This window comes from Moschus berezovskii, chromosome 14, assembly GCF_049115385.1.
Source record: "Moschus berezovskii isolate FMDL1 chromosome 14, NW_MosBer_1.0, whole genome shotgun sequence".
Taxonomy (NCBI): Eukaryota; Metazoa; Chordata; class Mammalia; order Artiodactyla; family Moschidae; genus Moschus; species Moschus berezovskii.
The window spans coordinates 21,292,646-21,306,665 of record NC_142473.1 but is presented as its reverse complement, the minus strand read 5'-3'; the positions used below and the strand labels follow the sequence as shown (position 1 = coordinate 21,306,665).

General features: G+C 41.8%; 1 protein-coding gene across 1 annotated transcript in view; it reads right to left on the bottom strand.

The window, feature by feature from the left end:
* RAB39A (RAB39A, member RAS oncogene family) overlaps positions 1–12,315 on the bottom strand; it is a 46,645-nt gene extending 34,330 nt beyond the window's left edge. Inside the window, exon 1 of the mRNA XM_055422958.2 lies at positions 11,942–12,315. Coding sequence (XP_055278933.1) covers positions 11,942–12,168 — 227 coding nt within the window. The 5' untranslated portion in view covers positions 12,169–12,315. The remainder of the gene's footprint in view (positions 1–11,941) is intronic.
* Between the last annotated feature and the right edge of the window lie 1,705 nt (positions 12,316–14,020).

Here is a 14,020-nt window from a genome sequence, read left to right as displayed (position 1 = left end):
TACAGTTTGTCCCAAACTTTAAAAACTATTCATGAACTCAACACTGAACTATTGATGGCTATGAGAATTGTTTCCTAGCCTTTTTGAAAATTTCAACCCATTTACGTTTAAGGTAATTATTGATAAGTACGATCCCGTAGCCATATGTCTAGCTTCTTAACTGTACTGACTATGCAATCACTCAAAATGGTCTGAATGTTCTGAATGGACAGAGAAAATAAATTTCAGTATATAAAAATACACTTGGCTACAAGGGTCATCTTTCCACATTCTGCTACACTTGTTAGAAATGATGCTGGCTCCTTTTTACATATCATTTTTCTCTGGAACATGAGAAAGTATTCTTTTTGGGGTGACTGCTCACTTTTTTCTTCTGTGACTTTCTCTTTCCCAAAAAGTAGACTCCTACAGATTCATTTGCTTTGTTTGACTCATAAAACATATCTTGATATTAAGAAGAGGTGGCAAGAATACACAGAAGAACTGTACAAAAAAGATCTTCACGAAGAAGATAATCACGATGCCGTGATCACTCACCTGGAGCCAGACATCTTGGAATGTGAAGTCAAGTGGGCCTTCAGAGAGCATCACTACGAACAAAGCTAGTGGAGGTGATGGAATTCCAATTGAACTATTTCAAATCCTGAAAGATGATGCTGTGAAAGTGCTGCACTCAATATGCCAGCAAATTTGGAAAACTCAGCAGTGGCCACAGGACTGGAAAAGATCAGTCTTCATTCCAATTCCAAAGAAAGGGAATGCCAAAGAATGCTCAAACTACCGCACAAATGCACTCATCTCACACGCTAGTAAAGTCATGCTCAAAATTCTTCAAGTCAGGCTTCAGCAGTATGTGAACCGTGAACTTCCAGATGTTCAAGCAGGTTTTAGAAAAGGCAGATGAACCAGAGATCAAATTGCCAACATCCGCTGGATGATGGAAAAAGCAAGAGAGTTCCAGAAAAGCATCTATTTCTGCTTCATTGACTGTGCCAAAGCCTTTGACTGTGTCGATCACAAGAAACTATGGAAAATTCTGAAAGAGATGGGAATACCAGACCACCTGACCTGCCTCTTGAGAAACCTGTATGCAGGTCAGGAAGCAACAGTTAGAACTGGACATGGAACAACAGACTGGTTCCAAATAGGAAAAGGAGTACGTCAAGGTTGTATATTGTCACCCAGGTTATTTAATTTATATGCAGAGTACATCATGAGGAACGCTGGGCTGGAAGAAGCACAAGCTGGAATCAAGATTGCTGGGAGAAATATCAATAACCTCAGATATGCAGATGACACCACCTTTATGGCAGAAAGTGAAGAGGAACACAAAAGCCTCTTGATGAAAGTGAAAGAGGAGAGTGAAAAGGTTGGCTTGAAGCTCAACATTCAGAAAACGAAGACCATGGCATCTGGTCCCATCACTTCATGGGAAATAGATGGGGAAACAGTGGAAACAGTGTCAGACTTTATTTTTTGGGCTCCAAAATCACTGCAGGTGCTGATTGCAGCCATGAAATTAAAAGACGCTTACTCCTTGGAAGGAAAGTTATGACCAACCTAGATAGCATATTAAAAAGCAGAGACATTACTTTGCCAACAAAGGTCCGTCTAGTCAAGGCTATGGTTTTTCCAGTGGTCATGTATGGATGTGAGAGCTGGACTGTGAAGAAAGCTGATCACCGAAGAATTGATGCTTTTGAACTGTGGTGCTGGAGAAGACTCTTGAGAGTCCCTTGGACTGCAAGGAGATCCAACCAGTCCTAAAGGAGATCAATCCTGGGTGTTCATTTGAAGGACTGATGCTGAAGCTGAAACTCCAGTACTTTGGCCACACGAGTTGACTCACTGGAAAACAGTCTGATGCTGGGAGGGATTGGGGGTGGGAGGAGAAGGGGACGACAGAGAATGAGATGTCTGGATGGCATCACCGACTCGATGGACATGAGTTTGAGTGAACTCCGTGAGTTGGTGATGGACAGGGAGGCCTGGCGTGCTGTGATTCATGGGGTCGCAAAGAGTCGGACACGACTGAGCGACTGAACTGAACTGAACTGAACTTTGTATTTTTTGTGTATATTATCTTAATAACCCAACCCTAGGGGAGCTGACTCACTGGCCAATCAAAATTTAATGATATTTTTTCTTTTAAGAATTTGAATAAGACTCTCAGAGACTGACACAGTTGGGAGCTGACAACACTGGATGATGGAAATAGACTAGAGAGAAAATCTACAAACACATGTTGTTAGAACACCTGTATGTTCACTGAGATTTTGCTTCTCATGAAATCGGTATCATTTATAATTTATCCTTTATATCTAATCTAATTTGGCTTTATTTCTGTTACTTACAACACAAATAATTTTAATCAAAACACTGTATTTCTGATCACTCAATACAAATAGAGTCCAACTTTCTATTGTTTCTAATAACTTGGAACTACAGCAGACTGCAATGATTACAGCACTTCATAGCAGACAATCTTTGTTCTGTTACCTATGTAATTATGAGCCCACCAATCCACTGTCAGATAATCTCTATTGACGATCATGAACCACAGTAAGGAGGGTGATGATCAAATAAAGATTCCTTAAAAAACAAAAACAGGGGCTCCGGCGGCGCAGACGCGAGAGACCCCCGGCTCCGGTGGCGCAGACGCGAGAGACCCCCGGCTCCGGCGCAACCGACCACGTGCAGAATCGTGGCTGAGAGGAGCTACCCGGCGCCCAGGGTTGGGGCGGTGGCCGAGAGGAGCTGTACCACATCCAGGAGGCGGTGGCTGCTTGGGCACCGGAGGGCCGAGAGGAGCTGATCCACATTCAAAGCAGGAGGGGCGGCCTTGAGGAGACACCCCTCATCCAAGGTAAGGTACAGCGGCTGCACCTTGCTGGAGCAGCTGGGAAGAGATACTCCACGACCAAGTGGAATATAAGAATCCAGTGTTCTGGGGAGGAAGGAACAAGATGGCGGAGGGATAAGACGGCGAGACCACTTTCTCCCCCACAAATTCATCAAAAGAACATTTGAACGCGGAGTAAAGTCCACAAAACAACTTCTGAATACTGGCAGAGGACATCAGGCTCCCAGAAAAGCAGCCCATTGTCTTCTAAAGGAGAGAGAAGAAATCCAGCTCCACCCACCAGAACACCGAAACATGCTTCCCTAACCAGGGAACCCGGACAAGTCACCCGTCCAACCCCACACACAGGAAGAAACTACATAATAAAGAGAACTCCACAAACTGCAAGAAGAGGGAAAGGCCACCCCAAGCAAAGCAATATAAGCAAGATGAAGAGGCAGAGAAATACCCAGCAAGTAAAGGAACAAGATAATTGCCCACCAACACAAACAAAAGAAGAAGATATAGGGAATTTACCTGATAAAGAATTTCAAATTTTGATGGTGAAAATGATTCAAAATCTTGAAAGCAAAATGGAGTTACAGATAAATAACCTGGAGAAAAGGATTGAGAAGATGGAAGAAAGATTTAATAAGGACTTAGAAGAAATAAAAAAGAGTCAATATACAATGAATAATGCAATAGATGAGATCAGAAACACTCTGGAGGGAACAAACAGTAGAATAACAGAGGCAGAAGACAGGATAAGCGAACTAGAAGATAGAATTGTAGAAATAAATGAAACAGAGAGGAAAAAAGAAAAACGAATTAAAAGAAATGAGGACAATATTAGAGACCTCTGGGACAATGTTAAACGCTCCAACATTCGAATCATAGGAGTCCCAGAAGAAGAAGACAAAAAGAAAGACCATGAGAGAATACTTGAGGAGATAATAGTTGAAAACTTCCTTAAAATGGGGAAAGAAATAATCACCCAAGTCCAAGAAACCCAGAGAGTCCCCAACAGGATAAACCCAAGGCGAAATACTCCAAGACACATATTAATCAAATTAACAAAGATCAAACACAAAGAACAAATATTAAAAGCAGCAAGGGAAAAGCAGGAAATAACACATAAGGGGATTCCCATAAGGATAACAGCTGATCTTTCAACAGAAACTCTTCAGGCCAGAAGGGAGTGGCAAGACATACTTAAAGTGATGAAAGAAAATACCCTACAGCCCAGATTACTATACCCAGCAAGGATCTCATTCAAATATGAAGGAGAAATCAAAAGCTTTACAGACAAGCAAAAGCTGAGGGAATTCAGCATCACCAAACCAGCTCTCCAACAAATGCTAAAGGATCTTCTATAGACAGGAAACACAGAAAGAGTGTATAAACTTGAACCCAAAGCAATAAAGAAAATGGCTATGGGATCGTACTTATCAATAATTACCTTAAACGTAAATGGGTTGAAATTTTCAAAAAGGCTAGGAAACAATTCTCATAGCCATCAATAGTTCAGTGTTGAGTTCATGAATAGTTTTTAAAGTTTGGGACAAACTGTAGTATTTGCTATTTGAAGTACTATTTGTATTTGGCATATTACGATGTAACATTGGTCTTCATTTCCAACTTAAAACGCCTAAAAATGCCTAACAGCTTTTTAGATTTGTGAATTTTAGTTGAAATGTATTTTATGATGTTACTAAACCTGCAGAAATATTGAAATATTTCAGAGAACTTATTCACTGTACATTTAATTTATTTTATTTATAAAAGTTATGAACTGTAGAAAGTTTTACTTGTTGGGTCAAATGCTTGTTGCATTTAAAGTGCTAGTTACAAGAAAATCAAATACCTTCAATGTATAAATGCTATTAAGTTTTTAAAGGAAAAAAAAATAAAATAAACAATTGAAACAAACAAAAAAAAACAAAACAGGACTTCCAGGGTGGTGCAGTGGTAAAGAATCTGCCTGCCAATGCAGAGGACATGGGTTTGATCCCTGGTCCGGGAAGATTCCACATGCTGCGGAGCAACTAAGCCCATGCCGCCGCAACGACTGAGTCCGTGCACCCTAGAGCCTACACACCCTACAGCTTGCATGCAGCAGCTTCTGCCCTGCAGGGGTACAACTACTGAAGCCCACACGCCTAGAGCCTATGCTCTTGCAACAAGAGAAGTCACCACAATGAGAAGCACGTGCACTACACTGAAGAGTAGCCCCCACCTGCTGCAATGAGAGAAAGCCTGCGCAAAGCAATGAAGAGTAGTGAAGCCAAAAATAAATAATTAATTAAAAACGAAAGAAAAACCCATTTAGTTTAGAAATTTTAAATGATCACTTAAGGAAAAACAGAAAATGTTCATGATGCTTACTTTTAAAATTATGAACAGAAAACAAACCACTTTTAAATATTTACTTCATATGAAAGTTTTGAAGTGACAAAGGAGAAAACAGAGACATAAGGGAGGCAGAGGGATAAATAAGGAGAAATAAGCTAAAAAAAATGAGATAAAAAAAGACACATTAACATGAAATGAAAGAAGAGAAGGTGGGAGGAAACTACGAGTGGAAACTGACAGATGAAGAGGGTAAAGGAAAATTAAAAAATAAGGAGTTTAAGGAAGGGTAAGACACATAAGGAAGAGAAAGATACACAGTAGAAGAGGAGCTAGAGGAAAAGATTAACTAATATCTGCAGGTTTTCCTTTGCTCCAAACTTCAAAAGTTTACTTGGTTCTGCTCAAAGAATGTGACTAAAGCAATTCATCAAAGGAGTTTCCCCCAAATTATACTACTTAGAACACTACTAATCATAAATTTTCATATTTTAAGAATAGTCCTTCAATAAATGGTGAAAATGCTAGTTTAATCAAAGGTAAATAGGTTTCTTCACTCAAGACTTCTTGGCATCTTTGATATGAATTTTGTAAGAGAGAAATGGACTACAAGGATTTTCAAACTTACAGAGAACCCATCCTTTAAAAAGAATCACACGGTATGAGTGTTCTGCAGAACACACTTTGAGAAGCACTGCACTAGGAGGCCATTATTCTCTGAGCTTTACAACCTCTGGCTGTAATTGTAATACCCCAAAGGCCAGACAACATGAAATAAAAGGCCAAATCTGGCTTGAAGTTTCAGATTTTCTATCCCCACAGCTAACGTTGCTATATCTCATTTTATCTTCATATTGCCTTAAATGCTTTTCATGAGAAAAATTCAAAATTTATATTCTTACATTTGGTGCTCTCTATATGTCTAGTCATATTTACACTTATTTATCCCTATTAATTGGAGAAGGAAATGGTAACCCACTTCAGTATTCTTGTCTGGAGAATCCCATGGACGGAGAAGCCTGGTAGGCTACAGTCCACGGGGTCGCAAAGAGTCGGACACGACTGAGCGACTGAACGGAATGGAACGGATCCCTGTTAATACTGTTAAACAATATTTTTGTTTTCCTTCCTGCTAAACTTCTTCCACTATGATGATTAAAAAATAGAAGTGGTGATTGTTAGTTTCACCCAGTGCCTACAATGCCAAATCCATCTTCCCTTTCCATGCGCACATGGTAGCCCTGCATAAGTGTGGCCTTATAACCTCTTTCTCCTCAATGAATTGAGAGCTGAAGTAATCTGCACCACACTGACCTCACCTGCTTAAAAGAAACATTGCTTGATGTAGATCCTTTCTTTCCCCTCTCCCTAAACAGGCACATAGTTGTCTACAACCCAGCTTTGTCCACAGAGATGATGATAATGTTCTAGGGATGGTAGGAAAGTAAAAGAGAAGGCATCTGACTGATGGTCCTGAATGATGGACCACTTACCTTGAGACTGTTAAACAAGAGAAATGAACTATCATTAAATAAGGCACTGTAACTTTAAGTATCCTTAATACAGCAATTTAATATTTATTCTGACTAAAACACAGTTTTGAACTGTGGTGTTGGAGAAGACTCTTGAGAGTCCCTTATACTGCAAGGAGATCCAACCAGTCCATTCTGAAGGAGATCAATCCTGGGTGTTCATTGGAGGGACTGATGCTAAAGCTGAAACTGCAATACTTTGGCCACCTCATGCGGCGAGTTGACTCACTGAAAAAGACTCTGATGCTGGGAAAGGTTGGGGGCGGGAGGAGAAGGGGACGACGGAGAATGAGATGGCTGGATGGCATCACCGACTCTGTGGACATGAGTTTGAGTGTACTCCGGGAGTTGGTGATGGACAGGGAGGCCTGGCGTGCTGTGATTCATGGGGTCGCGGAGAGTCGGACACGACTGAGCAACTGAACTGAACTGAACTGAATAACAAAAACTTTAACAATTGAGTATTATGCTACAATTTAAAGATGCTCACATATTCATCATTTTTTCTAAACTTTCTTTACTTTGACTTTGTTCTCTTTTATCTTTTGTGACTAGTGACTGGCCACAAGCATATTAATATATGCTCTGAACTTTAAAAACTAAGGCTTTATCAATTATTACTTTAATAAATTTGGGTAAAAAAAACGACGAAAAGTGAAAGTTGCTCAGTCCTGTTCTGACTCTTTGCAACCCCATGGACTGAAATTCTCCAGGCCAGAATACTGGAGTGGGTAGCCTTTCCCTTCTCCAGGGTATCTTCCCAACCAAGGGATTGAACCCAGGTCTTCCACATTGCAGGCAGATTCTTTACCAGCTGAACCATGGGGGAAGTCCGTTCCGCCCCCACTCCCCCACCCCCCCCCAGAAAAAGATAACTTAAGGCTATTTATATCATAATCATCAGCTCACTATTTTGTTGTCCTGTAACATATTTGTTTATGCTTTTAAGCTATCTCCTGAACTGTCTAAAACCGATTTGTTTTTGTTTATATCTGATCACCAATAAACCTCCAGATAGAATGTAAATGGAATGTTTCCCACAAATTCCTGATTACAGTTAAACAGTATGATTACAACTAATGACAGGACTATACATTCATGAACTAAATAGTACCCTTCTATGAAACAAATGCAGTTACTCAAAATAAGTATCTGTATTTTCTTAGAGGAAGGTACAGAATGATTTAGCAATAACTGTTTAATGCAATTTTATGGAGAAATTGTTCTATTAAATGAGAGAAAGGCAAGTATTTGGAGGCAGCTACTGATATATATATGAATTTAGGAATACATCTTTGGTAAAGAGCCAAACAAAATATAGTATGACTCACTGTCAGTAAATGTTCCCTAAATGTCCTTGCATTATTATGAGTGTACTGTCTGATTTAAATGTGTGTGTGTGTGCTCAGTCATGTCCAACTCCTTGTGACCCCATGGATTATAGCCCACCAGCCTCCCATGTCCATGGAATTTTCCAGGCAAGAATACTGAAGTGAGTTGCCATTTCTTACTCCAGGGGAATCTTCCCTACCCAGGGATTGAACCCTTGTCTCCTGAATTGGCAGGTGAATTCTTTACCACTGGGCTACCTGGGAAGCCAATTTAAATAGTATATATAAAATAAATGTACATTCTTTCTTACTAACGCATATATATGGAATTTAGAAAGATGGAAATGATAACCCTGTATACGAGACAGCAAAAGAGACACAGATGTATAGAACAGTCTTTGGGACTCTGAGGGAGAGGGTGAGGGTGGGATGATTTGGGAGAATGGCATTGAAACATGTATGTTGTCATATGTGAAACAAATCACCAGTTCAGGGTTGATGCATGATACAGGATGCTTGGGGCTGGTGCACAGGGATGACCCAGAGGGAGGATAAAGGGAGGAGGGAGGTGGGAGGGGGGTTCAGGAAGGGGAACTCATGTACACCCGGGGCGGATTCATGTCAATGTATGGCAAAACTAACCAATATAATATTGTAAAATAATTAGCCTCCAATAAAAAATAAATTAAAAAAAAGTTTAAAAAAATATCCTAAAAAAATAAATAAATAAAATAAATGTACATTCTTCTTAAAGGCAATAAAAAACAATAATGTATTTAGCAGAAAAGATCTTTAAAATCTAACAATTTAACCATCCCTTACAATAAGTTTAAGAGCTGCTTTTATGGATTAAAGACCTAAATGGAAGACCAGAAACTATAAAACTCTTAGAGGAAAACAAGGGCAGAACACTCTCTGATGCAAATCACAACAAGATCCTCTGTGACCCACCTCCCAGAGTAATGCAAATAAAAATAAACAAATGGGACCTAGTTAAACTTAAAAGCTTTTGTACAATGAAGGAAACTATAAACAAAGTGAAAAGGCAGCCTTCAGAATGGGAGAAAATAGCAGCAAACAAAACAACTGACAAAGAATTAATCTCCAAAATATACAAGCAGCTCAGGAAGCTCAATACCAGGAGAACGACCCAATCCAAAAGTGGGCCAAAGAACTAAACAGACATTTCTCCAAAGAAGACATACATATGGCTAATAAAAACATGAAAAGATGCTCAACATCATTCATTATTAGAAAAATGCAAATCAAACCACAATGAGGTATCATCTCACACAGGTCAGAATGGCTGCCATCAAAAAGTCTACAAACAATAAATGCTGGAGAGGGTATGGAGAAAAGGCAACCCTCTTACACTGTTGGTGGGAATGCAAACTGGTACAGCCACTATGGAGAACAGTGTGGAGATTCCTTAAATAACTGGGAATAGAACTGCCATAGGACTCAGCAATCCCACTGCTGGGCATACACACTGAGGAAACCATAATTGAAAGAGACACGTGTACTCCAATGTTCATTGCAGCACTCTTTACAATAAATAAGACATGGAAGCAACGTAGATGTCCATCAGCAGATGAATGGATAAGGAAGTTATGGTACATATACACAATGGAATATTGCTCAGCTATAAATAAAGAACGCATTTGAGTTAGTTCTAATGAGGCTGATGAAACTGGAGCCTATTATACAGAATGAAGTAAGTTGGAAAGAGAAACACCAACACAGTATATTAACACATATATATGGAATTTAGAAGGTAATGACAATCCTATGTGCAAGGCAGCAAAAGAGACACAGATGTAAAGAACAGAATTTTGCACTATGTGGGAGAAGGCAAGGGTGGGATGATTTGAGAGAATAGCACTGAAACATGTATATTATCATATGTAAAATAGACAACCAGCGCAAGTCTGATGCATGAAGCAGGGCACTCAAAGCTGATGCTCTGGGACAACCAGAGAGATGGGGTAGGGAGGGAGGTTCAGGATGGGGGGACACATGTGCACCCATGACTGATTCATGTCAGTGTATGGCGAAAACCACCACAGTATTGTAAAGTAATTAGCCTCCAAGGAAAGTGTTTTAGACTCAAGAAGATTTTACTACCTATACTTCTTAATTATCAGTAGTTGCTAGAAGTTTAAGGTATAAAGTTATGGTATAGAAGTTAAGGTATAAAGAACATGTTTTTACTATATTCACTTTAGTGGCTCAGAGGGTAAGGAGTCTGCCCGCAATGCGGGAGACCTGGGTTCGATCCCTGGGTCAGGAAGATCCCCTGGAGAAGGAAATGGCAACTCACTCCAGTATTCTTGCCTGGAAAATCCCATGGACGGAGGAGCTTGATGGGCTACAGTCCATGGGGTCGCAAAGAGTTGGCCATGACTGAGCAACTTCAATTCACTTTAGAGGGTAGAGCAAGAGCTACAGTAAATGCTTTTTACTGACCGTGAAATATCTTAACGTTCATCTCTGACTGAGATCACAAGTGAATGAATTCGCTGTCAACCTTACAATGGTAAAACTGAAATGCATCTTAGAGATCACAGTGACTCCATTTTACAGATGAGGAATTAAGAGTTTGAAAAATTATTTTAAAGGAGGCTTTTTCTCTTTTTCGCAGAGAAGTAGGCTGATCTCACTCAGAACGGGTGTTGGATGGGGTGAGGGGGAGCCATGTTTGGGAAGTAAGGTTAAGAAGTACCCACTCCAAAAGCAGACTACCAAATGCTTGCTTTAATGAGTTCCAGTTGATAACAGAACCTTAAAAGAGTCCCAAACACTACAATATATCAGATCCCTCACCCTCCTCTAAAAAAAAGGTTCTTGAATCCTAAAAATTTTAAATGTGCTTCATATCTGATTCCATCTTAAATATCTAGGAAATGCATACAATTTACATTTAGTTTTTATTTGGCAGTCATTTTTGTGAAATCCTTCAGGGTTTCAATGAGCATGTAGAATGAGACTTTATTTGTATTCCTCCTCCATGCAGAAAAGTATTTTCTGATCTATTATCACCCTGGAACTTTAAGAACCTATTATAAATAAAATAAAAGAAAAGTTCCTAACAAGTCTCAGTATGTACATCTCTCTTTTCTCCATCAAAGCACCAGTGATGACAAACTTCTAAAGACAACTCAATCCTTAAAAAACAATAACAATGAAACAAACAAAAACTCCTCAGCTGTGTCTGTGTCCTTGGTTGCTGTACAAGACACACTCTCATGGGTCCTGGCCCTGTATTTCTGATGACCACATTCGGTGCTGTGAGATGTTCAGACCATTACCGCATTCATCTCCGTCTGCACGGTGCCCAGTGAGCTCATGCTGTAATCTGGGCTGGAGCACTGCTTGCTGTGAAGCTAAACGGATCAATCACGAATCTGGGAATCCTTCTATGCAGTTCTCCGGGGCCGCATAGATGGGAAGCTGCTCGGTCACAGGAGGAAAAGCGGAGCTTGGAGAAGGGTGGCCAGGTCAGGGCGTGCGCAGCGAGGGACGCTGAGTTTGGGGAGAAGGCAGCGGGGGAGCCGAAGAGTTGGGGATTGAAATGTCAGCAGGGCCAGAGCGCTGGGTAAGAGGGGCTGGTGAGGGTGACCTGGGTTCAGGCGGGAAAGGAAAAACGGAAAGGGGGCGCAGGAAATGGGAGCCAAAGAAAGAAGTGAGAAATTGCGGAGGAGGAAGTCGTCCCTGGAAGAGGAGGGGCAAAGGGGAAGCGAGAATGGAGTGTTTGCACTTTCGAGAGGGAAGGGCCAGAGCTACTCCCGACTCCGGCCGGTGCGGCCAGCGCTTAGGGAGGGGGCCCCAGGCTGACGGAGGGGGCGGCGCGGTCCCTGGGGGGGGGGTCCCAGGGCCCGGGGTCCTACCTGAACCGCTCCTGTCCCGCCGTGTCCCAGAGCTGCAGCTTTATCCTCTTGCCCGGCTCGATCTCCAGCAGGCGAGAGAAGAAGTCCACGCCGACGGTAGGGTCGCAAGCTGGGGAGCGCATCCCAGGAAAGCGGCCCTGAGTGAAGCGGTGCAGGAGGCACGACTTTCCCACGGTGGAGTCCCCGATGACGATGAGACGGAACTGGTAGATCCAGATGGTCTCCATCGCTCACGTGCCCAGCGGACTCTAAGGCCGCCCCACCCTCCTACCCGCCGCCGGGCAAATAAAGCGGCGGGAACTGTCCGTTCAGCACCTCCCCGGAGCCCGCCAGCCGGCTTCCAGCATATTCCTGCGGCTGCGGCCGCCACTAGGTCCCCGCCCTCTCTGGAGGGAGAGGCGGGGCCCGGCGGGGAAGGGGCGTGGCTTAAGGCCAGGGGGCGGGGCCGGGCCGTGAGGAGGAAGCGGCGGGGCGGGCGGGGGGCGGAGGGCGCGGAATATCTAGTTGCTAGCGAACTCCCGCCCCCGACCTCTGTAAATCAGTTTTCCCCAAAGCTCACTGGGCGCTTTGGGTGTGGTGAAAGGACGTGACAGCAGCAATGACCAATGAAAATGAAACAAGGTCTCAACTCTGGGAGGGTCAGCCAATGAAAAGTGAAAATCATTTTCTTTTACAGGCGTCAGGGCGGGCTCGTCAGATTCCGGCTCTGATTTTTGAAAATGTGGTTTCCACTTTCATCGGGTTTGAGCAGCCCTGTGACCACTGTTGCTGAACCAGATGTCTCCACGTATTTTTGCTCTTCATTCTTGTTGACTGCCACCTCCCAGGTGTTCTAAGGTGAAGGAGTTGAGAGCAAAGTTGAAATAAATTTGCAGAGCAAGTTCTGGATGCTTCAAGCAAGGACTTTGGCCATTGCTCATGCCATCACCGTCTGTCTATTCCTCACTGCTTTCATTACTACGGAAGAATGAGAAAAATGCCAATCGTCTCCGTCGTCTCTAGGAACCTTCAGTTTGGGAAATGAGAGAAGGAAAGAAAATGAAATGGTGAGATGTTCATAAAAGCGCCCATTCTTCTCAGTCTCTGTTCTACATGTCGGAAAAAATCCCATAGTGGTCTCTACTTAGCTTGTTTCTGGTCAGGAATCTAAGTAAACAAAGCACACCTGAATTCTGGCGAGATTCTCATGCCGTTCTTCAAACTGGTTAATAATGAATTCAAGGTTTATCTTTTAAAAGTTAAGCAGTTTTAAAGTGAATTTTTGTTAAAATAGAATTTTAACAATTCAACTTTTTTCTTGTCCACATCCAAACTTATACTTTTGTTATTCAGCTTTACTTCCTTTCTTATTTAGAAGGAATAAGTTTTGTTTTCAAGGATATGGTTAATCCTCTTTTTAAAACCTTTTTTTTTGAAAGTAGTCTTTATTTCATACCATTTATCCCTCGAATGTCCCCCTTTCAGTTGTTTGTACTTCCAAAGGACATACTCAAATAATCACAATCCTGAAACCAAGCAAAACATCTTTCTATTGTGTCTTTTCTTTAGATCTTTGCTTTGTCCATTATTCTCCTTTTCAAATGTTAAAAAAGAACGATCTATTCTCATATCTCACCCACCAGTTAGTCCTCAGCCCTCTCCATGCCCAATATGTACCTGACATTGCTTTTGATAAGGTTGCCAGGGACTTTCCAACTACCAAATCCTCCTCACCCTGAAATGGAGCAGGACTCTGTGGTCCTTGTGCCTGCCCCATCATGTCCTCTGCCTTGCCTGTTGTCTGTGGAAAACTTTAGCCAAGGAATAAGTTTAATCAGAGAAGTGAGAAATGCTGAAACAAAGGAAAGCAAAGCAAATGAAATAATAATAATGTAGTCATTAAGCATAGTGAAGGATTTTTAGCTCTTTCTCAAGGGCTATAGATAATATTATGAGCCATATCCTGTGAGCTGTCTTATAGATACGAAACACCAGATGAAGAAGTTAGCTACATGATGACCAGCCTGTACCCAGGATATGACCTGCCACAATTCCAAGAACTGGCCGCAAAGAAATGGGAACAAAGGAACCTGGAACTGA